The sequence below is a fragment of the Anabrus simplex genome, chromosome 1 (assembly GCF_040414725.1).
Source record: "Anabrus simplex isolate iqAnaSimp1 chromosome 1, ASM4041472v1, whole genome shotgun sequence".
NCBI lineage: Eukaryota > Metazoa > Arthropoda > Insecta > Orthoptera > Tettigoniidae > Anabrus > Anabrus simplex.
In genome coordinates, this window is record NC_090265.1 from 142,564,265 (window position 1) to 142,591,556 (window position 27,292).

The 27,292-nt window shown below is 39.4% G+C and overlaps 2 protein-coding genes across 4 annotated transcripts in view; one reads left to right on the forward strand and one right to left on the reverse strand.

Moving 5' to 3' along the window:
- Nucleotides 1–23,992, reverse strand: part of alien (COP9 signalosome complex subunit 2 alien) — a 142,289-nt gene extending 118,297 nt beyond the window's left edge. The window contains exons 1-2 of one of the 3 annotated variants that reach the window (XM_068230442.1): nucleotides 23,836–23,878; nucleotides 1,791–1,915 (exon numbers count right to left, since the gene is read on the reverse strand). In XM_068230442.1, coding sequence (XP_068086543.1) covers nucleotides 1,791–1,823 — 33 coding nt within the window. In that variant the 5' untranslated portion in view covers nucleotides 1,824–1,915; nucleotides 23,836–23,878. Of the gene's footprint in view, nucleotides 1–1,790; nucleotides 1,916–23,835 lie in introns of all 3 variants that reach the window. The other 2 variants (XM_067157459.2, XM_067157469.2) reach the window with 2 other exon arrangements.
- Nucleotides 23,993–24,271: 279 nt separating this feature from the next.
- LOC136885074 (ubiquitin-conjugating enzyme E2 N) lies at nucleotides 24,272–26,196 on the forward strand. The gene has a single exon (XM_067157491.2). The coding sequence runs from the start codon at nucleotides 24,434–24,436 to the stop codon at nucleotides 24,887–24,889; it is 456 nt and encodes a 151-aa protein (XP_067013592.1). The 5' UTR covers nucleotides 24,272–24,433; the 3' UTR covers nucleotides 24,890–26,196.
- The last annotated feature ends 1,096 nt before the right edge of the window (nucleotides 26,197–27,292 follow it).

A 27,292-nucleotide genomic window follows, 5' to 3' on the forward strand; every position in this document is an offset into this window, starting at 1 on the left:
AACAGTATGAGTAGAGAAAGGAAGCTCAAAAATGGATTACCTCAAGGATCGGTAGTGTCTCCCCTACTGTTCAATTTGTATATCTCCGATCTCCCAGAAACATCACGAAAATTCTGTTATGCTGATGATATAACACTAGCCACTCAACATCGAGACCTTAGTGTGATAGAAGAAGTGCTACAAAGAAACCTGATTTCACTTGAAACGTACTTCAAGAAATGGCGACTGAATCCTAACCCTAACAAAACAGAAGTGTCATGTTTTCACCTGAATAATTGCCAAGCTGGCATTAAACTTCACATATGTTTTTGTCATCGTGAACTTCGGCACAGCTGGTATCCAAAATATTTGGACATTACACTTGATCGCACACTATCTTACAAACAACATCTTATGAATCTGTCCAAAAAGCTCAAAACACGTAATAATATCCTTGAGAAATTGTGTGGCTCAAGTTGGGGTTCATCATCAAAGACTTTAAGATCTGCTTTGGGACTGGTTTTCTTGTGTGCTGAGTACTGTGCACCAGTTTGGCTGAATAGCCCATATACAAGACTCATGGATACTCGAATGCTAGCATGCGGTTAATATCTGGTACTATCCAGTCCACACCCCTTTATTGGCTCCCAATTCTGTCAGGTATAATGCCGCCTGATTTAAGAAGATCAAATGCTCTCATTTGAGAGTTCAAGAAGATAGAAATGAACCCTCAACTGCTTGTTCTGGATGATATTCCCGTTCCAGATAACGAGGCTCAAGTCACGTCATCCATCTTTGTGTGATGCTATCACACTGGCTGATGGGAATTTTTACCCTTTAGAAGAATGGAGAAGTCGCTCAAAAGTTGCCACAGACAGTTCCTTACACAACATCTTTTCTGGTGAACATGTTCTTGGTGGACATCATCTACCGCGTAAGATTTGGACCACTCTGAATCGGGTGAGAACAAATCATGGACGATGCAGGGATGCCCTTTATAAGTGGAAATATATTTCATCACCAGAGTGCTACTGTGGTGCATCTCAGCAGACGATCCCCCATATCGTAAGTGAATGTACACGACCTTCCTACACAGGTAGCCCAAGTGACTTTTTGGAACCAACAGAGGAAGCCATACAGTGGAACACTCAACTGGACATTCTGCTATAAAACATGTTTCTTGTCTGTATATATTTGTAAATATTATATACTTGTATATATGTATCTAACCTGTTGCCATATGCCAATAATAATAATAATAATAATAATAATAATAATAATAATAATAATAATAATAATAATAATAATAATAATAATAATAATAGGCAGTCATACAAATTTTAGTGAAAAATGGAAGCGTATGTATAGGTATTTTAAGGCAAAAACAGGTTCCAAGAAGGATATTCCAGGAATCATTAATGAACAAGGGGAGTGTGTATGCACGGATCTTCAAAAGGCAGAAGTATTCAGTCAGCAGTATGTAAAGATTGTTGGTTACAAGGATAATGTCCAGATAGAGGAGGTGACTAATATTAAAGAAGTATTAAAATTTATTTATGACAACAATGACATTTCAGTAAGACCATCAGACGAGTGAAAAGATCTTGCGATCGGTCAAGACTGGAGAAGTTAGATGAAGAATTCAAAATGTACAACACCAGAAACTTTTATCGGGCCTTCAAAGAGGAACTCTTGGGGTATAAACCACAATGCCTCACTTTATGAATACACCTGTAACCGCAGGAACGTGGAACTTTTGGCAAACTACTTTGAGCAGTTGCTCAATTGCGAAGAGCCCTCGGAAAGATTACCTGTTGATGATCCTCCAGAGATACACCTCCCATCTAACCCACCAACAATGCAGCAAGTTGCTAATGCCATCGGACATCTTAAGAACTGCAAGGCACCCGGGGAAGACGGCATCATTGTGGAAGCTCTAAAAGCAGGTGGAAATAAGATCACAGAGGCCATAAACCAGATCTTGGTCAACTGCTGGGAGACTAGCAGGATCCCTGATCAGCTATCATACACTCTTTACATAAGAAAGGTGACCGCAGTGACGTCAACAACTACCGAGGGATATCTCTGCTGTCAGTAGCATACAAAGTGCTATCAAGGATTTTACTGGATAATGTGGAAAGCCAATGTGATTGAACGACTCGTGAATATCAAGGAGGATTTCGGCGTGGAGGGTAATGTACCGAGCGGACCTTCAACCTAAAAACCATTCTCCAACTAAAACAAGTAAGGAGTATGAACATCGCTGTGGTTTTTATCGACTTTAAAAAGGCTTATGATTCCATTAACCGCCAGACACTCTTCTCCGTACTGCAAGAACAAGGTGTCGATTACAACACATGCACCCTCATTCAACAGACTCTTACGGATACAATATCTAAGGTGAAGTTTATGGGAGAACTATCTCGGAGTTTCGAAATAAAAACTGGAGTACAACAGGGTGATTCTGTTTAATCTAGTGCTTGATAAAGTCATCACGAACTGGGAATGTACACTGAGGAGTCTAGAAATCAAATCAATTGCCAATGGAGCCAGGACCCGAAAGAATGAGATCAGGTGCCTAGAATTCGCAGATGACATTGCAATCCTAACCAACAACTCTAAGGATGCTGCCTTTGCTATCGAAGCCCTGCGTGAGATAGCGGTGAAGGCAGGATTACAGATATCGTACGACAAAACAAAGTACTTTGAGACTCGGCATTCCGGAATCCCCCCCCCCTCTCTTTGACAACCATACATGGAACAACTGGGAGAATCAATCGCTTCTGCTATCTTGGTGAATGGGTCCAATGGAAGAGAAGGTATATCCATCTTAGAAAGATGTAACAAACTCAATGCAGCGTACCAACTATCCCACAACCATTATAATAAGAGATGCATTACAAAAAATGCTGCGACATGTCACTAAGAAACTGTTGTCAGACTAAAGTTTTTGTACGCCTCAGAAACCCTCCTGATGAACTAAAAAGGCAGCATGGATGATCTAGATAAAGCCAAAAGACGTATCCTCAGGAAAATTCATGGACCGAGATTGCTCCCAGATGGACCCACAGAATTAAATCGAATTCTGAGCTGTATCGACAGTTAGAATTAGCCAATACCAGCTTGCGACGCAGCAGGCTTAAGTTCTACAGACACCTACAACAAATGGACAGCAACCGGCTTACCAAGATGACCCTCTCTTTGGTTAAAACCTACAAGACGGGAAGCTTGTGGCTTAATGAAGTACAGAAGTACCTGGATTCAGCTGGGATTTGAGACACTGATATAGAAGATCGTACCAAATTTTGTGCTATGGTTCAGTCTTGGACCCCACCACCTAGAGTCCCTAGAAGTCGAAACCCTTTTCACAGGAAATGGAGAAATCATCAGCAGGGCTCAAGAGATATTGGGAACGAAGAAGAGCATCGAGGAAGAACTAGTCACAGAAGAGGAAAGAAAATGTCCACCTAATCAATACAAATTTATTATAAGCTACTATATTACAGTACCGGTTTCGACTCCTCACGAGTCATCTTCACCTGTACATTATCTTTTACATTACTATGTTTGTGAATATTTTAATATGTTTATATATCTATATCATTTGAAATAAGTTGATCAACACGATTTTAGACTCAGACACACTCGACACTGGATGTACCGGTATATATAGCCGGCCTTTGTATTTTAAAATATGCCTAATATTACTGTTTGTTGCAACCATTTTACTCAGCAAGGTATCTTAACTTAGACTAATGTAAAAGATATAGTACAGCTGAAGATGACTCATAAGGAGTCGAAACCGGTACTGTAATATAGTAGCTTATAGTAAATTTGTATTGATTAGGTGGACATTTTCTTTTCTCTTCTGTGATACATGATAACTATCAATACGGGAAAAATGAAACTAATAAATCAAGAACTAGTCATCAGCGCTCCTTAGTGGGCTTAAATCAATAATAATAATAATAATAATAATAATAATAATAATAATAATAATAATAATAACAACAATAATAATTATAGTAAGATACAAATGGTGAAAAAACTAAAAAAAGCAGCTGGAATTGATAAGGTTTAGGGAGATATACTAAAAACAATGGTTTGGGATATAGTACCATATCTGAAGTACTTATCTGATTATTGTTTGCATGAAGTAGATATATCAAATGAATGGAGAGTTGCTATAGTAGCCCCTGTATATAAAGGAAAGGGTGACAGACATAAAGCTGAAAATTACAGGCCAGTAAGTTTGACATGTATTGCATGTAAGCTTTGGGAAAGCATTATTTCTGATTATATTAGACATGTTTGCAAAATTAATAACTGGTTTGATAGAAGGCAGTTTGGGTTTAGGAAAGGTTGTTCCACTGAAGCTCAACTTGTAGGATTCCAGCAAGATATAGCAGATATCCTGGATTCAGGAGGTAAATGGACTGTACCGCGATTGACCTGTCTAAGGCATTTGATAGGGTAGATCATGGGAAACTACTGGCAAAAATTAGTGCAATTGGACTTGACAAAAGAGTGACTGAATGGGTGGCTATGTTTCTAAAAAACAGAACTCAGAGAATTAGAATAGACGAAGCTTTCTCTGTCCCTGTAATAATTAAGAGGGGAATTCCTCAAGGCAGTATTATTGGACCTTTATGTTTTCTTATATACACAAATGATATGCATAAAGAAGTGGAATCAGAGAAAAGGCTTTTTGCAGACGATGTTATTCTCTACAGATTAATAAATAAGTTACAAGATTGTGAGCAAATGCAAAATGACCTCGATAATGTTGTGAGATGGACAGTAGGCAATGGTTTGTTGTTTCTTTTTTCCTAATTGTTTTATACTGCACCGACACAGATAAGTCTTATGACGACGATGGGATAGGAAAGGCCTAGGAATGGGAAGGAAGTGGCTGTGGCCTTAATTAAGGTACAGCCCCAGCATTTGCCTGTTGTGAAAATGCGCAACCACGGAAAACCATCTTCAGGGCTGCCGACAGTGGGGTTTGAACCCACTCTCCCGGATGCAAGCTCACAGCTGCACGCCCTTAACCGCACAGCCAACTCGCCCGGTAAGAGGCAATGGTATGATGATAAACGGGTTAAAAGTCAGGTTGTGAGTTTCACAAATAGGAAAAGTCCTCTCAGTTTTAATTACTGTGTTGATAGGGTGAAAGTTCCTTTTGGGGATCATTGTAAGTACTTAGGTGTTAATATAAGGAAAGTTCTTCATTGGGGTAATCACATAAATGGGATTGTAAATAAATGGTACAGATCTCTGCACATGGTTATGAGAGTATTTAGGGGTTGTAGTAAGGATGTAAAGGAAAGGGCATATAAGTCTCTGGTAAGACCCCAACTAGAGTATGGTTCCAGTGTATGCAACCCTCACCAGAATTACTTGATTCAAGAACGGGAAAAGATCCAAAGAAAAGCAGCTCGATTTGTTCTGGGTTTGGCTGGGAAGTCTTGGGAGAAAGGAGTCGAGCTGCTCGACTAAGTGGTATGTTCGGAGCTGGCAGTGGAGAGATGGCGTGAAATGACATCAGTAGACGAATAAGTTTGAGTGGTGTCTTTGAAAGTAGGAAAGATCACAATATGAAGATGACAAATTGGGTCAAATATTTGTTTATAGGAAGGGGAGTTAAGGATTGGAATAACTTACCAAGGGAGCTGTTCAATAAATTTCCAATTTCTTTGCAATCATTTAAGAAAAGTCTAGGTAAACAACAGACAGGGAATCTGCCATCTGGGCGACTGCTTTAAATGCAGATCAGTAGTGACCGATTGATAGTAACATGCAAAGGTCAGAAATTTAAGGAAGAATGGTGCAACGAACTGAAGTGGCTCAAATTTGACTCGACTGAAGCCGCTGCAAGACAAGAAGTGTGTTGTTTGTTTTCTTCTATTTCAAACAGCAATTCCAAAATTTTTGTAAGATTTTACCAGTCTGTTTGCATAGGGAACTATCAAAAAACATGATAAATCATTTAAACATCAAAAGTGTGTTGGCATGGCAGCAACTTCACCAGAATCTAAAGATCGGGCCAGCTAGGAAAACGTCTAGTCGCGCATGAGCTCTTTGGGCGATCCAACATAGCACATCCCCTCCTAACAGAGCTCCTGCTACAAGGACAGTTCACTGCATAAGTTTACACTCAGCTGTCACGCGCTGCTTTGTAATTTCTAGTTATGTAGTAACTGTGATTAGTGGTGGCGTACGTTAGGCCTATCTGTGACAATATGGAAGGCGTTAAAAGTAGCCTGCATCGTAAGGTGCTAAGAGTCAGACTTGTGCAGCAATCTTGAACGTTATAGACTTTATGGAAAGGGATGCAGTGGAAGAAAAGTTTGTGATAGATTGTAAGAAAGTGCAGGAAAGAGTAACAGCAGCTGTTGGAGCGTCAGAAGTTCTGTGGCACGGATTAAGAGCGAAAAACGAAAAGCGATAGAATTAGGAAAACCTACGGACAGTCTGTTTGATACACCAAACAAAAAAAGAATGCGCACAAAGAATGTTACTGGATTAGACGACTTTGACGAAGGTGCCATACGTCGTATTGTTAACAATTTTTATTTAGTTGAAAAATGTTTACCTACAGTTTCAAAAATTCGTGCAAAGTTAGAAAAACTCTTCAAGTTCAAAGGATCCAATACTAGTGTCAAGCAAATCCTTCGATCATTAGGATATCGTTGGAAAAAAACTAACACTAGTAAGCGCATCCTGATGGAAAAGCATGACAAAATATAAAAGATTTATTTATTTTCAAAAAAATGCCTAGTATCGGGCGGAAGATAGGCCTATAGTGTACGCGGATGAAACCTATATACATATGTCCCACGTATCCAGCAAAGGCTGGTCTGATGATTCAATATTCAGTACATCAGCGCCCATGTCAAAAGCTATTCGTGCTGGCGGGGAAATGGGCTTCATTGAGAACTGTCTGCTAATCTGGAAGTCTGGCAGCAAGAGTGGCGACTACCACGATGACATGAATAGTGACAATTTTTTTAAGTGGGTGAAAGGTATGCTTACTCCTAATCTTCCGCCTCGCAGTGTTCTCATGATTGACAACGCTTCATATCAGAAGGAAGGAGATCGTGCTGCAACCTCCAATTCACGGAAAGTGACCAATGATCTCCTGGCTAGTGAATAGGAACATACCACACCGTGATATGATGTACAAACAAGAGCTTTATGAGCTTATCAAATTGCACAAGCCGGCACACAAAACTTACGTCCTAGATGAACTCGTGGAATAGTACAAACACTTGGTCCTTTGACTGCCCCCATATCACTCTGAATTAAACAGTATTGAAATAATGTGGGCAGAAGTGAAAAACTGGGTAGTTTCTCACGTCACCTTCACTATTGACAACGTAGAGAAACTCGCTAGACAGAAATTCGCGTCAGTATCAGCCGAATACTGGAAGCGTAAATGTGAACACACAAGGAGGGTGGAGAAAGATTTCATGAGGGATGAGGAACCTCTTGAAGACATTATCGAGTCCTCTGTGATACAGCTGGGAGCCGAGGACACGTCATCCGGTGAGGACGACAGAAGTGATGACGGAGGACTCAGTGGAATTGAAGAGCTCTAGAGGACATTTAAAACGCGTATGTGCTCATTTTTTAAATATAGTGTCATTATTTTATTATTTATTATTTCAAGTGTCATTTAAGTTATCTTTTTATACGTACATTGTTGCCTTTTACTCAGCATATGTAGACCCTTTACGGTGTTTCTTTTTTGAATTTTTTATTTTTTTCTGAACCTGAAAACCATTGTATCACTATATATGTCATATCGTTAAGTCGCATTTCTTATTTTACAAGAGGGCAACAAAATCTTGGCAGTAAGGAGCTAGGGACAAACAATCATATAGTCTAACCCTGCTTCTTCGCTTTATAGCAAAAGTTATTATTCCTCTCTCTCTGTGTGTTGTTCTTTTCTTAGTGCCCAGTATTTCTTCATTATTTCTGACCTTCGTTTCCTCTCATCTTCCGAGATAATAGATTTGGCTTTTAATGTAGATTTACCGGGCGAGTTGGCCGTGCGGTTAGGCGTGCGCGGCTATGAGCTTGCATCCGGGAGATAGTGGGTTCGAATCCCACTGTCGGCAGCCCTGAAGATGGTTTTCCGTGGTTTCCCATTTTCATAACAGGCAAATGTACAGGCTGTACCTTAATTAAGACCACGGCCACTTCCTTCCAATTCCTAGCCTTTCCTATCACATCGTCGCCGTAAGACCTAACTGTGTCGGTGCGACGTAAAGCCACTAGCGTTGGTGGTTAATGTAGATTCGTCTTGGAATATTACATTTTCTTCTTTAGTTATTACTTTAGCTGTTCGACCGAATAATGAACTTTCTGTAATTTTTAATTCTACCAGGTCTTTTTCAGTTTCTTTGAACCAGTTCAGTTTTGTTTTGCGGTTACGGAAGAAGTCAAAGATTTGTTTGGGTAATCTATTAGAGTTCATTCTGAGGAGATGATGACCGTAAAAAATTATTCTCCTTTTTCGCATAGTATCTGAGAGTTTTTCAATTTTCTTGTAGTGTTTTCATTCTTGATGTATATTATCATCTTCTTCATATTATTATTATTATTATTATTATTATTATTATCATCGACTTATTTTACATGATGTGGCTCAGGTTATGAAGCCTGCTGTTATAGCAAACCATATTCTACACTGTGCATCTACATCGTCGTAAAGTTAATTTTACATTAAATTATAATTTAAAATAATGATTACACTAATTGATACATGAAAGCGATTTTCACAGCTACTATAATAAGATGTTAAATTATGTTCTCCTTAAATCTATCTATCATCTGTAACACTTGTAAATAAATTCATTTCGGTTAGGTATGCCTGTAATTTACAGCTGACCGGGCGAGTTGGCCGTGCGCGTAGAGGCGCGCGGCTGTGAGCTTGCATCCGGGAGATAGTAGGTTCGAATCCCACTATCGGCAGCCCTGAAGATGGTTTTCCGTGGTTTCCCATTTTCACACCAGGCAAATGCTGGGGCTGTACCTTAATTAAGGCCACGGCCGCTTCCTTCCAACTCCTACGCCTTTCCCATCCCATCGTCGCCATAAGACCTATCTGTGTCGGAGCGACGTAAAGCCCCTAGCAAAAAAAAAAAAAATTTACAGCTGGAAGAGAATTTCACTAACTAAAAATCTGCAGAGTGTTACGTATCAGTTATAACAAATATTTCAGCTCAACTGTACATCGCCACAACAATGAGCGAGAAGGGGAAGTCAGCGTTCTCGCTCCCACAGCTGTGCTTTCTCACTCGCACACTTCCCCTCACTGGATGTCTTCCTAGCTGGCCCAATCTCTACTCCTTTAACAGTGTGTGCAAAGAAAGTAAAGAAGAGATGTTGGAACATTTGAAGAATATGAAAATTACAGAACAACCATGTACTCTTGCTGTGCACTTACATACTGTGATCTTACGATGTTCTGAGCACATTTGCTGTGGTTGTAGCATTTTGCAGCAGACAGTAGCATACAGAGACGTTCATTCATACTATACAGTTAAGAATAGACAGCTATTCTCTGATTTTAAAGATTTGTTGACATTGGCAGGCAAATTAGGTGTTGAAATTAAAAGCAAGAATGGAAACAACAAAATATGCACTGAATTTATCTCCCACATTGATCAGGTGCTAAGCAAAGAATTAACTAGTGAACTGCACAAAGTAAACTAGGCTAGTTTAATGTTAAATGCATCTACAGATTCAACGTCTGTTGAGAAAGAGGTGCTCTATGTATTGTACATAAAGGACTATGGAGAAAGAAGGCTTGTTGTCTGTTGATCCTCTTAAAGTGTTACAGCCTTTTTTTTTGCTAGGGGCTTTACGTCGCACCAACACAGATAGGTCTTATGGCGACGATGGGATAGGAAAGGCCTAGGAGTTGGAAGGAAGCGGCCGTGGCCTTAATTAAGGTACAGCCGCAGCATTTGCTTGGTGTGAAAATGGGGAAACCACGGAAAACCATCTTCAGGGCTGCCAATAGTGGGATTCGAACCTACTATCTCCCGTATGCAAGCTCACAGCCGCGAGCCTCTACGCGCACGGCCAACTCGCCCGGTAAAGTGTTACAGCTGAAGGCTATTTACAAACAAATAAAAATAAATTGAAGACGCATGAGTTATCACACAGGTTAAGTTCCAATCACTTAAATGGTATTGGAACTGATGGTACTGCCAACATGATTGGTACAGAAAACCAATTTGTAAAAAAAAATTCACCCAAATTTGAGTCACGTGATCAGTATTCACTGCACTGTTCAGAGGTTAAAACAGAGTGTTCAAACGCTGTTAAAAATGCACAATGTATTGATGACATACAAAGGTCGATCAAATATACACAGAATTTTTGTTCCTGAACATCCAACAGTTGGCAGAACTGGCCCCGCACTTCTGCAATGCTTAGGCGGGACTGTTAGGAGTGGGAAGAGCATGCTGTTAGATTTTTATGCCGTTTCGTTAGTAACGCTCACGAGGTTGGAGCAACAGGTGTACCCCTCCACTGCGCAATGCATAATTATAACATTTCTTGCTTGTGAAGACGTTACAGCGGTGGAAATTTGCCAGAGATTGACTGCACAGTTTGGTGATCAAACATTGTCAAGGACGCATTTGTTTGCCTGGCATAAAACGTTCAAGGAAGGATGGGAATGTGTGGAAAATCAGCAACACGATCCCCGTCCTCGGACCAGCATTACAGACGAAAACAGGTGTGCGGTTAAAGACATTATTGCTGATTGATTTTTTGCATGAGCGATGCACAATCAATGCTGCTTACTACTGCAAGCTGTTGGACAAGGCAAGGGTTGCATATTGCCGCAAAAGAAGAAACCGACCAATTCAACAATGCACGGTCCCATACTGCAGCTTCAGGATATGCACTGAACCACATTTGATCATCCTCCTTATAGCCCGGACTTACGCCCTGCGATTTCCATTTGTTTGGACCACTCAGAGAAGCTCTAGGAAGGCAACGATTTGAAGATGACGAGAGTGTGGAAGACTGTGTGCAACTGGCTGGTGGCACAACCCTGTTCTTTTTATGAGGGCATCAAAAAGCTGCCCATATGCTGGGAAAAATCCATTTCCAAAGCAGGAAACTATGTGGAAAAATAAATTGTAATTGCCTTGTTTTTCAATAAATGAATTTTAATAAAAAATAAAACCCCATTTATATTTGATCCCCCCTCCTAGATTCTGTATTGAAAAATTCATATAAATATTATCAATATTTTCCAAAGAGAATGCACCAGTTAATAGATGAATCTGGAATTCTGCAGACGAAACTTCTGTAAATTCAATATTTTCATGCTGCGAGATGGGTTGCCAAAAAAGCTGGTACAATAACTGCCTTAGTTAGAGTGAAAATGTCTCAATTCATCTTTTCTGCAAAGACAAATGCCCCAGCAATACTAAAGGACTTCACGAAAAGCTCAAAGATTTCATGATACATTTCCTTCTGGATTATTTTTTTAATATTTAGAACAAATCTGTCTCTTATTTCAAAGAGAAGATCTGTTGCTGAGCACTAAGCACTTTTGTGTAAAGCACACGGTAACAGCTTCGACAGGACTTTTGGAAACCCCAGTGTTCATGAGCAAATGTTTTTGGACCACCCATCTCTTCAGGGTAAATTTCATTCTATGCAACTAAAGGGATTGAATAGTAGCTGCTTTTTGTTCAGGCTGACAGAGAAACTTTGTTTCACACTGGAGCAAAATACATAAAAGGACCTTTTTTTAAAAATACACCTCACACCAACACAGTTAGGTGATGCTGGGAGAGGAAAGGGCTAGGAGGGAGAAGGAAGTGATCGTGGGGCTTTAATTAAGCTACAGCCCCAGCATTTGCCTAGTGCAAAAAAAGGGGGTTTGAACCCACTATCCCCTGAATGCAAGCTAAGGAAGGGTTTCTCAAGAGTGATTATAGCAGTGAAATGTTCACGAAGGTATTTGATACTTTCGTCTAGCCAGAAGAGAAGGAACTTGGTTGTGAAAGGGATGAAGTTAAGCAAGCTTTTGAGCAGTTGTGTAAAACAAAGAGAGATTCCGGATTTTAGACCAGCTGTTTCATATTGCATCAGTGTTACCTGTGTCCAGTGTTTCTTGAGAGAGGTTTTAGTTGAATGACCCTAATAAATAATAAAGTTACCAGGCGAGTTGATCGTGAGCTTGCATCTGGGAGATAAATGGGTTTGAATCCCACTGTCGGCAGCCCTGAAGATGGTTTTCCGTGGTTTCCCATTTTCACACCAAGCAAATGCTGGGGCTGTACCTTAATTAAGGCCACGGCCGCTTCCTTCCAACTCCTAGGCCTTTCCTATCCCATCGTCGCCATAAGACCTATCTGTGTCTGTGCGATGTAAAGCCACTAGTAAAAAAAAAAAAAAGAATAAGTTAAGGTCATCAATGGGGTCAGACAGCCTTAATAATTCTATAGGTCTACAGAGGATTTTGGATCTATGCAGAACAGTGGACAATTAACATTTTAGTGCTCAAGCTACAAGACATGTTCATAGACATTAAACACACAAACCACACACTGCTGCTTGGTAAAACTTCACTTATATTGCCTTTAATTGCTGTAATCTTTGAGGAATAGCCTGTCCATAGTCGTATATGCTTTGGCCTTAAATTACAGTTATTGATATAAAAAGTACAAGTTTACCTTAGTGGAATTGAGCCTGGCACAAGTAAGTGGAAGCAATGCCAGGACTCATCTAAGGGCCCCGTGGTCACCAACCCATGATCCCGAGAGCCTCTGGGGTCCCTTTTAGTTGTCTCTTATGACAGGCAGGGGATACCATGGGTGTTATTCTACCGCCCCCCACCCACAGGCGGAAGCTCTGTCGGGAAAAGAAATATTCCACGTACTTTTTCAGACCTGGAAGAATCTCTGAGAAGAAAAGCATACTCTGCTAACTTATTCTGGCTGAGGTCTGGAGCTAAGGCATAACCTGAGCATTATTTTACCTTAGCCATAATACAACAATGAATACTGTGTTTATGTATCCACCTAATAAGCAGGATAATTTAATTTTGTACTTCTTTCCTGAATGTCATGGGAAAAGAAGTAGACTGAGAATACACAAGATTGGCCTTCCACAAGAAAGAGTGCTTGCACCTTTGTGCTTCAATATTTATATTCATGACCAGCCACTACCTGAAGGAACATGGAGTTTTATCAACACAGATTATTGTGCTATTACTGCCCAGGCCAACCATTAAGAGACTACTGAACAGAAACTGACTGATGCCTTGAGACATCACTTACTACAGAGAAAATCAGTTGTAACAAAATCGTAGCAAAACCTAGCTGAGGAAGAGACAAGCCAGCTCCACGTCTCCAGATCATATGGGAAGAACGGGAAGAATGCAAAACACAAAAATATCTTTGAAAACACTAGATCCTGCTCTCCCCTAACAGAAACACTGCTCAAACACCAACCAGAAAGAGGCAGCCAGGAACAATGTTGTATGGAAGCTAACAGGAAGATGAAGATGATTGTTGTTTAAAGGGGCCTAACAGCTAGGCAATCGGATCCTAATGGTATGAGGTGCAATGAAATGAAAATTAAAACTTCAAAATGTATCCACTGACTAAAATCTAAAACGAATGATGAAAAAATGACCATGAATCCAAATCAGTCAGTGGATCCAATTCACAATGAATTATTTTCTGAGATGATGCTTGTCCAAAGGGGTCCAAAATCCTGGTCACCGGCCCCTCATAATAGTACTGGTAAAGCAAAACCATGGAGTTCCTCCCACAGTGGTACTAGTCACAGATTACGTAGACTCATGGTGTTAAATCATAGGTAATGTAGACCCATGGCACCACTCACAGGTAACAGAGATCCATGGTGTTCCTCACATAAGGGTACTACGCACAAGCAACGCAGACCCACAGTGTTCCTCACATAGTGGGAAATCATGGCCGCCGGCTAAATCCGTGGTGTTCCTCACTTAATCACAGGCCATGTATACTCATGGTGTTGCTCACATAGTGGTACTAATCATAAGCAATGTAGACCCATGGTGTATCGCACAGTATGGTACCACCCACAGGCAACACAGACCCATGGTGTTCCACACATAATGATACTACTCTCAGACAACAAAGACCCATGCAGTGTTCCTCACATAGTGGTTCTAATGACAAATAATGCTTAAACCTGTGGTGTTCCTCACCTAGTGGTACTAATCATAGGCAACGGAGATCCCTGGTGTTCCTCAAGTAGTGGTACAACTCATAGGTAACGCAGACCTATTTTGAACACAGTGGAATCAACACGTCTGAGCGCAGCACCTTCTTGCACTAGACACTAGTCTGTGCAGCCAAGTGCCCCCCGCCTCGGTGGGACGCACGCGATGATACTAATGACAGGCAACGCCCAGGCCCATGGTATTCCTCACATAATGGTACTGCTCCTAGGTAACATACACTAGACCCAAGGTGTTCCTCATATGGCGGTACTATGAGCATGCAATGTCGACCGATGGTGTTCCTCAAGTTATGGTACTAATCACAAGTAGTTTCATGGTTAGGGCTCGGAAGTTGAGGAAAAATCTTTTTTCTTGAGTGCCTGAAGATGAGGCCTAAAATCAATCAATCAATCAAATCAATACTGATCTGCATTTAGGGCAGTCGCCCACGCGGCAGATTCCCTATCTGTTGTTTTCCTAGACTTTTCTTAAATGCTTTCAAAGAAATTGGAAATTAACTGAACATCTCCCTTGGTAAGTTATTCCAATCCCTAACTCCCCTTCTTATAAATGAATATTTTCCCCAATTTGTCATCTTCACATTGTGATCTTTCCTACTTCTAAAGACGCCACTCAAACTTATTCGTATACTAATGTCATTACGCGCCATCTCTCTGCTGACAGCTCGGAACATACCACTTAGTCGAGCAGCTCATTTTCTTTCTCTCAGTTCTTCCCAGCCCAAACTTTGCAACATTTTTGTAACGCTACTCTTTTGTCGGAAATCACCCAGAACAAATCGAGCTGCTTTTCTTTAGATTTTTTCCAGTTCTTGAATCAAGTAATCCTGATGAGGGTCCCGTACACTGGAACCATACTCTAGTTGGGGTCTTACCAGAGACTTATATGCCCTCTCCTTTACATCCATACTACAACCCCTAAACACCCTAATTACCATGTGCAGAGATCTGTACCCTTTATTTACAATCTCATTTATGTGATTACATAATATATGTTCATTCTGGGTCATTGTAGGCCAATAAATGGTGGGGTTATTTGTCTTTGCCTTTTTTTAAGTGTTACTGGTCTTCTTTTAAGCCTTTTTTTGGGTCTCAATGACTTTTTTTGCAACTTCACCTTCTTTCGACTACATTTTTACTGCCCATTCTCAATTCGAAGCCGGCCCCGTGGTGTAGGGGTAGCATGGCTGCCTCTTACACGGAGGCCCCGGGTTCGATTCCCAGCCAGGTTGGGGATTTTTACCTATATCTGAGGGCTGGTTCGAGGTCCACTCAGCCTACATGATTACAATCGAGGAGCTGTCTGACTGTGAGATGGCGGTCCTGGTCTAGAAAGTCAAGAATAACGGCCGAGAGGATTTGTCGTGCTCACCATGCGACACGTCGCAATCTGCAGACCTTCGGGTTAAGCAGCAGTCGCTCGGTAGGCCATGGCCCTTCGGGGCTGTTGCGCTATGGGGTTTGGTTTTTTATTCTTAATTCGAATCATTAGTTTATCCATCATCTCTTAAACATCTTTTCACTAGTAAATACATATTTGAACCATATCTGAAAAGAGAGAAAATGAAATGAAAAAGTGGAACGTGCTTGAAAAAAAAAAAGGTATCAAAACTATGTGCAAGATAAGTGAAATATTGAAAGGAGAAAATGCCGAGCATCTATTTTTGACAAGGAAGATCTCATTTATTCAAGTATGAACGTTTAACATCGGTTGATGTGAAGAGAAGTTTCTTGATGTTTTGCAACATGCTGTCTGAAAACAGACAATCCTTTACACCTAAGAACCTGGAGCTGACTATTCAGATATACTGCAAAGCCAACTGAGGTAAGGTTGTAAGGTTTCCAAATTCCCGTTTCTGTAACCCTAGTATGGTTAAGCAAAATGTGATTCCAGTTATACCAATTTCAATTTCTTTCTCCAGTATGTCCATTGCGGGTTCCCTGAATTCATTTTAAATTCTGCAAGTACTTTGTTAAAAAAAAAAAAAAATGAAATTCTTTTCTTTTAAATTATGTTAATCCTAAAACATATACTATCGGAAAGACGTATTTCACTCATATTTTTTCACTGTAAGTTGCATACCACCAGAAATTTTGCATTGTTTCCTTCATTAAAAATTAAATTAAAACTAAAATTATGAATGAATTTGGATCACATTTTTTTGTCATCTTTGCCAGTTTTTAGGTTCTTTTTTGGTTATTTGTAGGTCTTTTAAAGTTCTTAGGCAATTTATAGGCTTCAACTTCTGAGCCCTACTAATGGTTCAAAGTCCATCATCCCTTGGTTGCCCCTTACGACAGGCAGGTGATACCGTGAGTGTATTCTTCAACTGCGTCCCCCACCCACAGGGGGTGCTAAGAGGATCAACATGGGGAGCACATGCATGCATAGGTAGAATCTCTACCCTCTGCAACTGAGTAAGCATGTGTGGTGTGGACCAACTCTAGACATACCACATGTGTGTGGCACTTAATGAGACTCATCACACAATTATGAAATGTCTATGGACTAAACATCTGGAGAAGGTACACTTGTCTCGCTACGATTGTATATCTGACATCTAGTTAGAGCGTGAAAAGAGAGTTGAAGAAGGAGTGGTTATCAGCTCACAACTAAAAATGAAGGAAAAGCTTTCTGAAGACAACAGAAGCATTATCAGAGACACTATATTAAACTCAAATTGAAATGTTGAATGCAAGATATAAGAATACTATGAACTGGCTGACATCAAATGAGACTTTTCTTCCCAGTCATACAGACAATTCTGAAAACAATGCAAGTAGTTAGTGGGACTTAAAATCATTAACATTAATTATCACACTGAGAAATGATCAAAATGGAAGTCGCCCAACAGGTTATGCTCAGGTCTTATGTGGTATAAAAGCAACCGACAGAAGTGGGGTTTCCATGTGCAGTCTGATGTGTGGATGTGGAACTGATCACACATCTTCCTTGCTCCAATACAGAGTATGTTCCTCTACATGCACAAGCCAAGTGTAACACCAGACACACTGAATGTTGCTAACTTCAGGTGAGTGGCATTTTGAAAACAAGCAAGCTTGTCATGATCTTAGCAACCGGACCTCCAGTTTTACGTAGAACCCAAACAACTAGGGCGTAACTTTTCATTTCAAAAATCCCATTTGCATTGGCCAGGATTTGAACTACAGCCACCTTGGTGAAAAGCCTAAGGTGACATCACTCTGCAATCATGCCTTCAACATCCTGAAATGTACAATCAATATATACAGTATAAACCAGTATAAATTTAATTTACAATAGCCTGTAGGTTTGTGATTCTGACAATTACATTGTATTTTTATTATGTTCAAAACAATTCCATTGCCAACTATTCCACCATCAGCTGTCACAGAAAACCCAGGTGCCACTGGAGAGGTGTTTACTTGGGAACTGAGAGTGAGGTAGTTTGCTGTGGCTTTCTGCACTGGGTCAGAAGATATCACATATCAGTCAGGGGTTTTTGGAGATGAAGATAACAATGGGGGGAGTTTCATGTTTTAAAAAATCACAAGTTTAAAATTCCAATAGTGTTCTTGCCTAACAAACAGAATTATGCTCAAGTTTGTTTGGATTCCCAAATAAATTTCAATGGTGGTGTGGCGTATGTCCCCCAGAAACAACAAAGACAGAGGTTCCAGTACAAAGGCAGAAATTATGACACTTTACACATGTACTAAGGGCAGAGTTGACAAATGTGACCAAATATATGGCAATTATAATGTTGGTCATAGAAAAAAGGTGGCGGTCATTGACACTGTTCTACCATTTTCTGAATATTCCAGCAATGAACTCATATGTTGTTTAAAAGATGAACACTAGAGAGAAGATACCAATATGAACATTTCTGAAGAACCTTTGTAATGAACTACTATCAATTTCTTTGGAATCATTTAAGAAAAGGCTTGGAAAACAACAGATAGGGTATCTGCCACCTGGGCGACTGCCCTAAATGCAGATCAGTAGCGATTGATTGATTAATGGAGAACGATATCAGGAGAATGAGTTAACTCATATATCGGAGACTTAGAATCAGGTTATTTCTAATGGAGAGAGGCACTGAAGAAGCAGCAAAACAACAGCAAAATGAAGAAACAAGAATAAGAAATGAACCTATACTTCAGAAAAGGAAGAGATGTTATGTATACCCGAGTACCAATAACAAACAATCAACACAATGTGCTTCATGCATGGGACATACGGAAAATACACTGCAAAACTCATCATCATCACTTTTCCACTCCAGTTGCCCGGGTGTGGTTTACGAGCACTCTCCACTTCTGTCTGTCCATGTACCACTCTTCTCTCAAGACGACATCCCAGCTTTTCCTCTTGTTCCCATGTCCTCTTTCACTTGGTCCAGCCACCTCTTCCTAGGTCTTCCTACCGGTCGTTTTCCGGCCACGACTGTGTGTAGCCATTGTTTTGCTGTCCTTCCATCGTCCATTCGTTTGACATGGCCAAACCATTTCAAACGGGCCCTTGTCACTTTTTCATTCAGGGATGGGTACACACCAGCTTGCTCCCTTATTCTTTCATTCCATACCCTGTCCCTTTTTGTCTTCTGTACCATAGTTCATAGGAACTTCATTTCTGCGGCTTGTAGTTTGCTGTCCACTTGTTGGGTTGTTGTGCAGGTTTCTAGGCCATATGTTATTATGGGGGTGAAGTACGATTGGAATAGAATCTGCTTTGATCTTAAGGGAACTTGTTCGTTCCAGAGGAGGTTCCGAACTTGATGGTAAAACAGCTGATTTTTGAATGCGGTTGTTAATCTCATGCTGTATTCTGTTATCACTTGAAATGATGCACCCAAGATATTTATATTGGTCTACTGTTTCCAGTTGTGTACCTTCCAACATTATTTTTCCTTTCTTCTTCTGCCTGTTGACAGACATACCGTAGTAACAGTTTTCGATTTATTTATTGTTAATCTGTGTGCTTTCAAATGTTCATTCCAGGTGTTCAGCCTCTCTTGGACTTCCTTCTCTGTATTTCCCCAAATTACTACATCATCTGCAAATGCAAATGCATTGATGTCCATATTGTTCTTCTGCTTAATTTCTTTCATGACTTCATCCATGACAGTGATAAAAAGTAATGGTGAAAGGGTACTGCCTTATTGCACTCCTTGAGTGGTTTGGAACCAATCAGAATTACCGTTTCTATCTGTACGCAACTGCAGCAGTCTTCGTAAAGCATTTTAACTTTCTGGATAAGCCCTTTGGGTACATTCTTCTTTCTTAAACATTCCCATATAGTCTTCCTTGGAACACTATCAAATGCTTTTTCGAAATCCAAAAACACTAGTGTTAAGTCTTTGCCCTTCTCCCAATGCTTTTTTAACAGTATTCTAAGTGCAAATATGAGATCGGTAGTTGATCGGTGTTCTCTGAATCCATATTGTTCTTCCTGTAGTTGTGGTTCTATTATTTTCCTTAGCCTTTTTTCAAGTATTTTCTCAAATATTTTCAAACCATGAGACAATAAAGTGATCCCTCTATAATTGCTGCAAAACTATCTGAGTAAAATGTGGAAAATATACAAGGAAAAAAGCCCCTTCAGCTTGCTGTGAAGGAAGAGCATGGTTTTAAGATTTCCAGCTCATGTTTCATTTTCTTCAGAAGAAATTGAGAAGTTATAGATTTGTTGTTCTATATACTTACTGGCTCTGGCTTTGCCTTGCAATGCAGTTTGTTTTGTGTTTCTATGTGGGCAACACCCGTGTGCAAAGTGGAAAGAGAATAAATGGAAATTAATAACAACAGCATACTTATTCTATTCCACATTGACTGTTTATTTATAATTCATATGTCTGTAAAGAATCCGCTCACACTGTTAGATTATTGCAAAAGAAATTCCCAGGTGTTAAGAGTTCCAAGTCATGGAACAGTTCATAGATTCCTATTTGTGAAACTGGAAATATTAAAGATAAGAAGCCAAGAAGGTAACATACAGCGCTAACAGAAGAAAATCCTGAAGACAATGAAATGCCTGAAAAATTCTAAGAAATCTATGTCATCTTTCTCAAACAGAAATTTCTTGTGGTTTCGTACAAAGGGCTATAACGTGGCTTAAGTTAAAACGAAACAAAAAAAGTACAAACTCACTCTAAAAGATAAAAAATGGCATCATGAACAAGAAGCAGAAAAATTAGTCGAAGAGGCGAACAGAGACCTGTTCGTTATCTTAAAACGGAACAAAGCCCAGCAAACTACGACGATACAAATGGACGTGTGGGAAAACCATTTCAATAACATCCTCAACCGGAGATGCACCACTCCAACCACAAGTATATCAGCACTAACGGGAAGTCAACCAAAGTTGCACCCAATCCCAATAACGACTTATGAGGTGAAACAAGCCGTATCAAAAACCAAAAGCAGGAAAGCTGCTGGTCCTGATGGGATCTACAACGAACTTATCAAGGCAACCAAAGACGTACTCCTAGGAGTGTGGACTGAGTTATTTAACGTGTGTCTAGTCAGTGCACAAATACCTGGCTCTTGAAGATGATAAAAATGATCTATACAGGAAAAGGAGATAACATGGACCCAAACTCATTTAGAGGCATCGCCCTAGAAAACAATGCTTTCAAGATCTTTATGAGAATAATCACGGACCGATTAGTGAGGGAAATAGATCACCTCCTCCCTGAACATCCGTATGGCTTCAGAAAACATCACTCAACACTGCAGGCAATAACGAACCTAATAAGTGAAATAGAACAGGCCTTAAGATTTCCAAAAGGAAAATACTATTCAGTATTCATCTACTACACGAAAGCCTTCAACATCCTAAAGAGAAAAGTAGTGATTGAGAAACTAGCACAAATGATTGGAGAAACACACAGCATTACAATCCTTCTAAAAAACACCCTAGAATACAACCTAGTTAACATAAGTGATGGAATCTCTCTTTCCCAATATATTTACCAGACCAATGGAGTAATACAGGGAGACCCAATTAGTCCAATACTATTCAACATTGCAACTGCAAACGTATCAAAAATAGTAGAATTCAGTGGAACAGTATAACGAACACATATGCTGACGACATGGTGATTGGGTCAACCATCCTAGAAGACTTTCAGGAAGTAGTGAACAAGCTGAAAACATGGGCAGAAAAAAAAAAAAACTACAGATAAACAAATCTAAGACAGTAATGATGATCTTCAGAAAAGAAGGAAGAGCTGCACAAAAAACAAAATTAAATTTCAGAACAGAGACCTAAACAACGAATTCCTTCAAGTACCTTGGAATAACCTTACAAACGACAATTAACTCCTACAGAATACACAGAAAGGAAAGGACAACAACAACCATCAAAGCGATATACAAAATTACAGACCTTCAAAAACATTCTTTAAAAACAACAATAGAGCTATTTCACCGAGCTTGATAGCTGTAGTCGCTTAAGTGCGGCCAGTATCCAGTATTCGGGAGATAGTAGGTTCGAGCCCTGAAAATGGTTTTCTGTGGTTTCCCATTTTCACACCAGGTAAATGCTGGGGCTGTACCTTAATTAAGGCCACGGCCGCTTCCTTCCCACTCCTAACCCTTCCCTGTCCCATCGTCGCCATAAGACCTATCTGTGTCGGAGCGACATAAAGCAACTAGCACAAAAAAAAAAAAAAAAAAAAAAAAAAGAAAGCTATTTCATGCTGCAATAAGCTTAATTGCCACCTATGGCATTTAAATTATTTGGGAAAAGTTATCTGTGGCTGACCTCAGGGCTCTAGAGAAACTAAAAGCCAGATTTCTAAAGCGAGTATTAGGGTGTACCTACGAACACAAAGTCCAGATTAGTGTACGAGCTTTGTAAAGATAAAGTGCAAAGATACTTGAAAGAGATAAGAATGAAACGAGCCCAAATCAGGCTTGAATTCTATGCCACTGACGCCATGTTGGAGCGGAAATGGACAGAAGCCAACTACGAACAGCGACATGTAGTTACAAGGATGGCAGTCCATGGCTTCCACCATAAGCTATGCGAGACTAAGCGATTGCATGAGATGAACAATGAGTGCGTGTGCTCTCTATGTGAGGAAGTGTATGACTGCTACCACATACTTAAGTGCAAAAAAAAGAACAAGATTAATCAATCAGTAAAGACAAATAACTGTTAAACTCTTCGCACATTTGTGCACATTTCACTTATTATTAAGCCCTACATGTACTGTAGTGCAAAAACTTAAACTGGGTGATCCTGTGTGTAGGATTAGATTTAGTGAATGGCCTGGATTTTTATTAAAGTGAATGACGGAGTAATTGATTCCGATCTCATTCTCTTCTCAGACAAAGCATGGTTTCACTTACCGTGGGTATGTAAATTCTCAAAGCAGCCAATATTAGAGCGATGAAAAATATAATCTAATCTCCATGAGGAACCTATTCATGATGAGAAATTAGGTTTTTTAAAAAGCATTAGCACATTATCAGGGAGTCAGACTAGCTTGCTCCTGTAATGCCCAGCCTGCAGGCCTCAGTTACTGTTCTGGGTTAACCGGATGAATGAACAGTTCTATGCAAGACTGTTTCTTTCACTTCAATTAAAAGAAACCATTTCCCCTCATATTACGCCTTGAATAAACACGTACTATCTTTTCATTTGCAACTATAGATCAAAAAAGACCTGACATGAGTATTTACATACCTTTCGATTTGCATTACGTCGCACCAGCACAGATAGGTCTTACGGTGACAATGGAATAGTAAAGGCCAAGTGGGAAGGAAGCAACCAAGGTACAGCCCCAGCATTTGCTTGGTGTAAAAATGGGAAACCACGGAAAGTCATATTCAGGGCTGCTGACAGTCGGATTCAAACTCACTATCTCCCGAATATGAACCTTTCTGTCATGAGTATTTATGGGTTAGGTTTAAAAATGTAATTTTTATACAGATGTAGGTAGGCTTACAATGATACTCAGCTTTCAGTGGTATTTCTAAAACATTTTTGTTAATGCACTTTTCATAAAGTTAATTAGATTTTGTGGGATTGAATGAGATGTTAAAGCACATTAAAAAGACCAAAGGAGCATCATTCAAGTTCTAGGTCAAGGACCTAGTTGAGATAACTTGAACTTTTAAAAGTCCATATGCCATAACCTCATAACAACTAAATGTATGTCATTCAAAACTATACCCTACATCATGAACTTTCCGTGATACTTAACTAAGAAATACACCTAAGTTAACCACTCACAGAATTTATTTAATTATGCCTCACAATAAATTTAGTTTCTATACCATATATGCGCAATAAATATTTTAAAAATTGTACATTAAACTGCTAACCTGAAAATATTAAATTTACACCTATTACACGAGAACTGAGGAAGAGTAAAATCGTAAGGACATAAATATGATTATTACTTGTATTAAACAGAAATGAATCAACTCCTCCACATAGCCAAACCATGCTCAAAAGACAATTTCCCTTTTTCAGCACCACAACAGTACTTATTCTTAACTGCAATGTTTGTTTTTAACACCGGCATTCAAAACAATGAGGGGCAGGATTTATATATGCATTAGCTAGATTGCAAGCTGATTAATTTATATTACCAATCCATAATCCTCCTCTTCCTCGCACATAAAATCATCTTCAACATCAGACATTCTTCACTTTAGTTTGACTTTTGCAACTTCAATCGGAAAGACAGATGGAGCTCAAAACTACGGAGCTACGGAGACGAGCCCCCCACAAGAGATATAAATACTGAAGCAGTATAACTAGTTCAAAGCAATACAATAAGAGAGCACTGCAATGACATGTTCCAGTAAAGGTATGTTCCAATGATACGCACGAATACAATCCGTTAAAATTAGGACTAAAGCTGGGAAAATAATTTAGAGATAAGTCATTCATGTGACTTAGGACAAATATAGATATCAGATTAGTTTAACGTTAAATACATTCCACTCCTGACCTTCAGCCTGATATTCGAGCTACTTTGACCACATCATCGTTTTCCAACGACATCTTCGCAAAATGTTGGAACCTCACTGACAAAAAAGAAACGTCAAGTTTTGTTGCGAGTTGCGAGTTCCGAATTTCGTCACCTGGAAAACTACAAAGCGGTGACTAGTTGACCAGTGCAGGCAAGTGAGAAGCTTGATTGATATAAATTCTGGAAGTGTAATAAGCCAATTGTAGTGCAATATGACAGCCTTACCTCGGAGAATAATCAAGGAAACTCAGCGCTTACTTCAGGAACCGGTACCTGGGATTAGTGCCGTGCCGGATGATAGTAACGCCCGATATTTCCATGTAATTGTCACCGGTCCAGAAGATTCGCCGTTTGAAGGAGGGTTATTTAAGCTGGAGTTGTTTCTGCCTGAAGATTATCCTATGTCTGCACCTAAAGTGCGATTTATCACTAAAATATATCATCCGAACATCGATAGACTTGGCCGTATATGTTTGGACATTTTAAAGGATAAGTGGAGTCCGGCACTTCAAATCCGAACGGTGCTCCTTTCAATACAAGCACTACTCAGTGCTCCTAATCCAGATGACCCGTTGGCTAACGATGTTGCAGAACTGTGGAAAGTAAATGAAGCGGAAGCTATTCGCAATGCGAAAGAGTGGACCCGAAGATATGCCATGGACAATTGATATGGAACATTTAAAACATACTATGATGTAGAGTCCTGTTTGGGGTTTTTTATGATCACGTATTTCCAGTGAGCTGCTGAAATGCAAGTAACTTTTAAAATTGAGAAGATTTGCTATGCTAAGAAGTTGCAGGTAGCAAACAACCCATTCAGCTTAGCATTACATATTCCTACCAGGGTTATCTCTCAACCCATGCAGGGCTCTCAACATTTACTTATGAGGGAATAATGAAATGTATAGCGTATCTATAAAAAAAATGATTGGGTCAGTTGCAAATGGTTTAAGATTTGGTTGATAGTTAAGCATGTATCCAGTATAACATATGCTTTTTACTTGTTATTCTTGTATAGTTTTAATGCTAAGTCCAAACCATTTTAGTATGACATAATTCAAAGTGGACACAATAGTATGGGGTCTCTTTTATCAGTGATTAAGTTACTAGTGTTCCTGTCTTTTGTGTGCCTGCAGTAAGCTCAGCTGTTCATGTGTACTGGGATGCTTTTTTGCAACTGACTCCAGAGGTTACTTTCAGCAGTTCGATCAAATATTATTTCAGATTTAAGAGCAGGGCAGAAATGGACAGCTGGTGGATCTTGGGGGAAGATTTATATTGTCATTGTTTTGTGATTTTAAGTGCGAGTTATGTCTCTACTGTGACTTTCTCTAGGACCCTTAAACGTTTATCAGCATTACTATTTATATTGGCCTAGTGTCAACTGGAAAGAGAATCATGCTAGGATTGTGTTTTTTTATTATTTTTGTTAGCCTAGTGGCTGAATTAATATGTAGCCAATTCATTTGGAATTGGTTTTACATAATATTTACTGTATATACATTTTTGATTCCCTTTGAAGTTTACACTCAAATTGTATGAGTGCCCAGAAGAATATTTATGTATATTTACAAGTATTCACAGATAACTGACCTGCAATCAAGTGCTGTCTGTGGTTTTGCACTTGTATAGTGGCATTTGCATAATCTCGCACAGTTGCAGGACAGGCTGCTCAATGTGTGCACATGCAAGTCTTCGCTATAACACCTGGGCTTTCTTCCTGGATTGCTTATGGAAAAAAAATTGAAAAACAAAGAAAAAACTTGGCTGATATTGCACTTCTGAAACAGAGAAGGTATGTTTGATTCCTGCCATTAAGTTTTCATTTTTTTGTCAGACATTATTTGCAAGAGTTGATTTGGCCATGTATTAGCATTGTAGGCTGGTGTAATTTAAAGATACCAACAATATGTGCCTGGTTCATCCATGTTGTACAGTTCTTAATCATTTGAATAAACTAGCCATAGGAAATGAATTGGATCTCAGTTTTTACTTTCATTACCTTCATTGAACTTGCACTGTTTAATAAAATTAGGTTTATCTATTCAACAATGTTAATACAAGTTCGTAAAATGCCACAAGAGGTACTTTCCAGTTTTCAGGGCCCTTTAAAGTCTTTGATTGTAGGTTGCACAAATTTATAGTGGCTTAGGACCTTAGACTTTTGTACAGTATGCGCAACTTTTAGTGATACCTGGTTTTGTGGGGGTGAGGAGTAAGGAGGGACTCTTCTGGTTCTGGTAATACTGCCAACTGAATGGAAATGAAATGTGAATTGAATGGATAGTATGATCGATTGATTTTCTAAACCTTTATTATCTAAGTCAACTGTGTCACGCACACATTATATAACATTTCTTGATGCGAATTGTGTTCCTGGCATGAATTATATGTTTTGGCTTTGCTGTGTAAACGACAGTAGTAGTACATAAAGTGTAAGCTAGATGTCTCTCGGCGATGCATAATTGCTTCATAGTTTGTGTGTCAAAGGTTGCCAATACGAATCTCGAAGATAATAGGGGTCTACCGATTCAGCATTAGAGGGCCCAGGTATCACTAAAAGTTTAATGATAAACTGTATTAACATAACCTATTAATTGACCTAAATGCTTTCAGTATTTGCATCTTCCCAGTTTGGTATGACATACCAATTAAAATGTTACCTATTAGTGTTATTTAGCTATTGTAGGAAAAAGACAAGTTTTATGGACTAATGTGAAGCAAGAGTAGTTTCATGGTATTATTTTGATGGATTGGTAGTTATATTACTTGCAATAAGCATAAAAAGTAATGAATGGGAGTTAAGAACTATTTCCAAACAAAATTGAACTGAAAACATTTAGCATAAGATTTGACTCCTAGTCTCCTTATAGATAAGACGGTCTTAATCATTGCTTTTGGTACCCAATTTTCTTGTCTTAAATGAGAAAATGATGTGAAGTGATACCTGAAGTAGCAGTGAGGAGAGGTTCTTCTTTAATGCTTCCCAGGGATTTTCCAACCTGCCCTTAGAAGCATTCTTGGTGATATAGAAAATTAAGACCATCAGTCTGGGAAATACAACCCTAATC

Bases quoted from the DNA above. Each gene is read 5' to 3' on its own strand.
- LOC136885074 (XM_067157491.2), top strand. From the start codon at position 24,434: ATGACAGCCTTACCTCGGAGAATAATCAAGGAAACTCAGCGCTTACTT.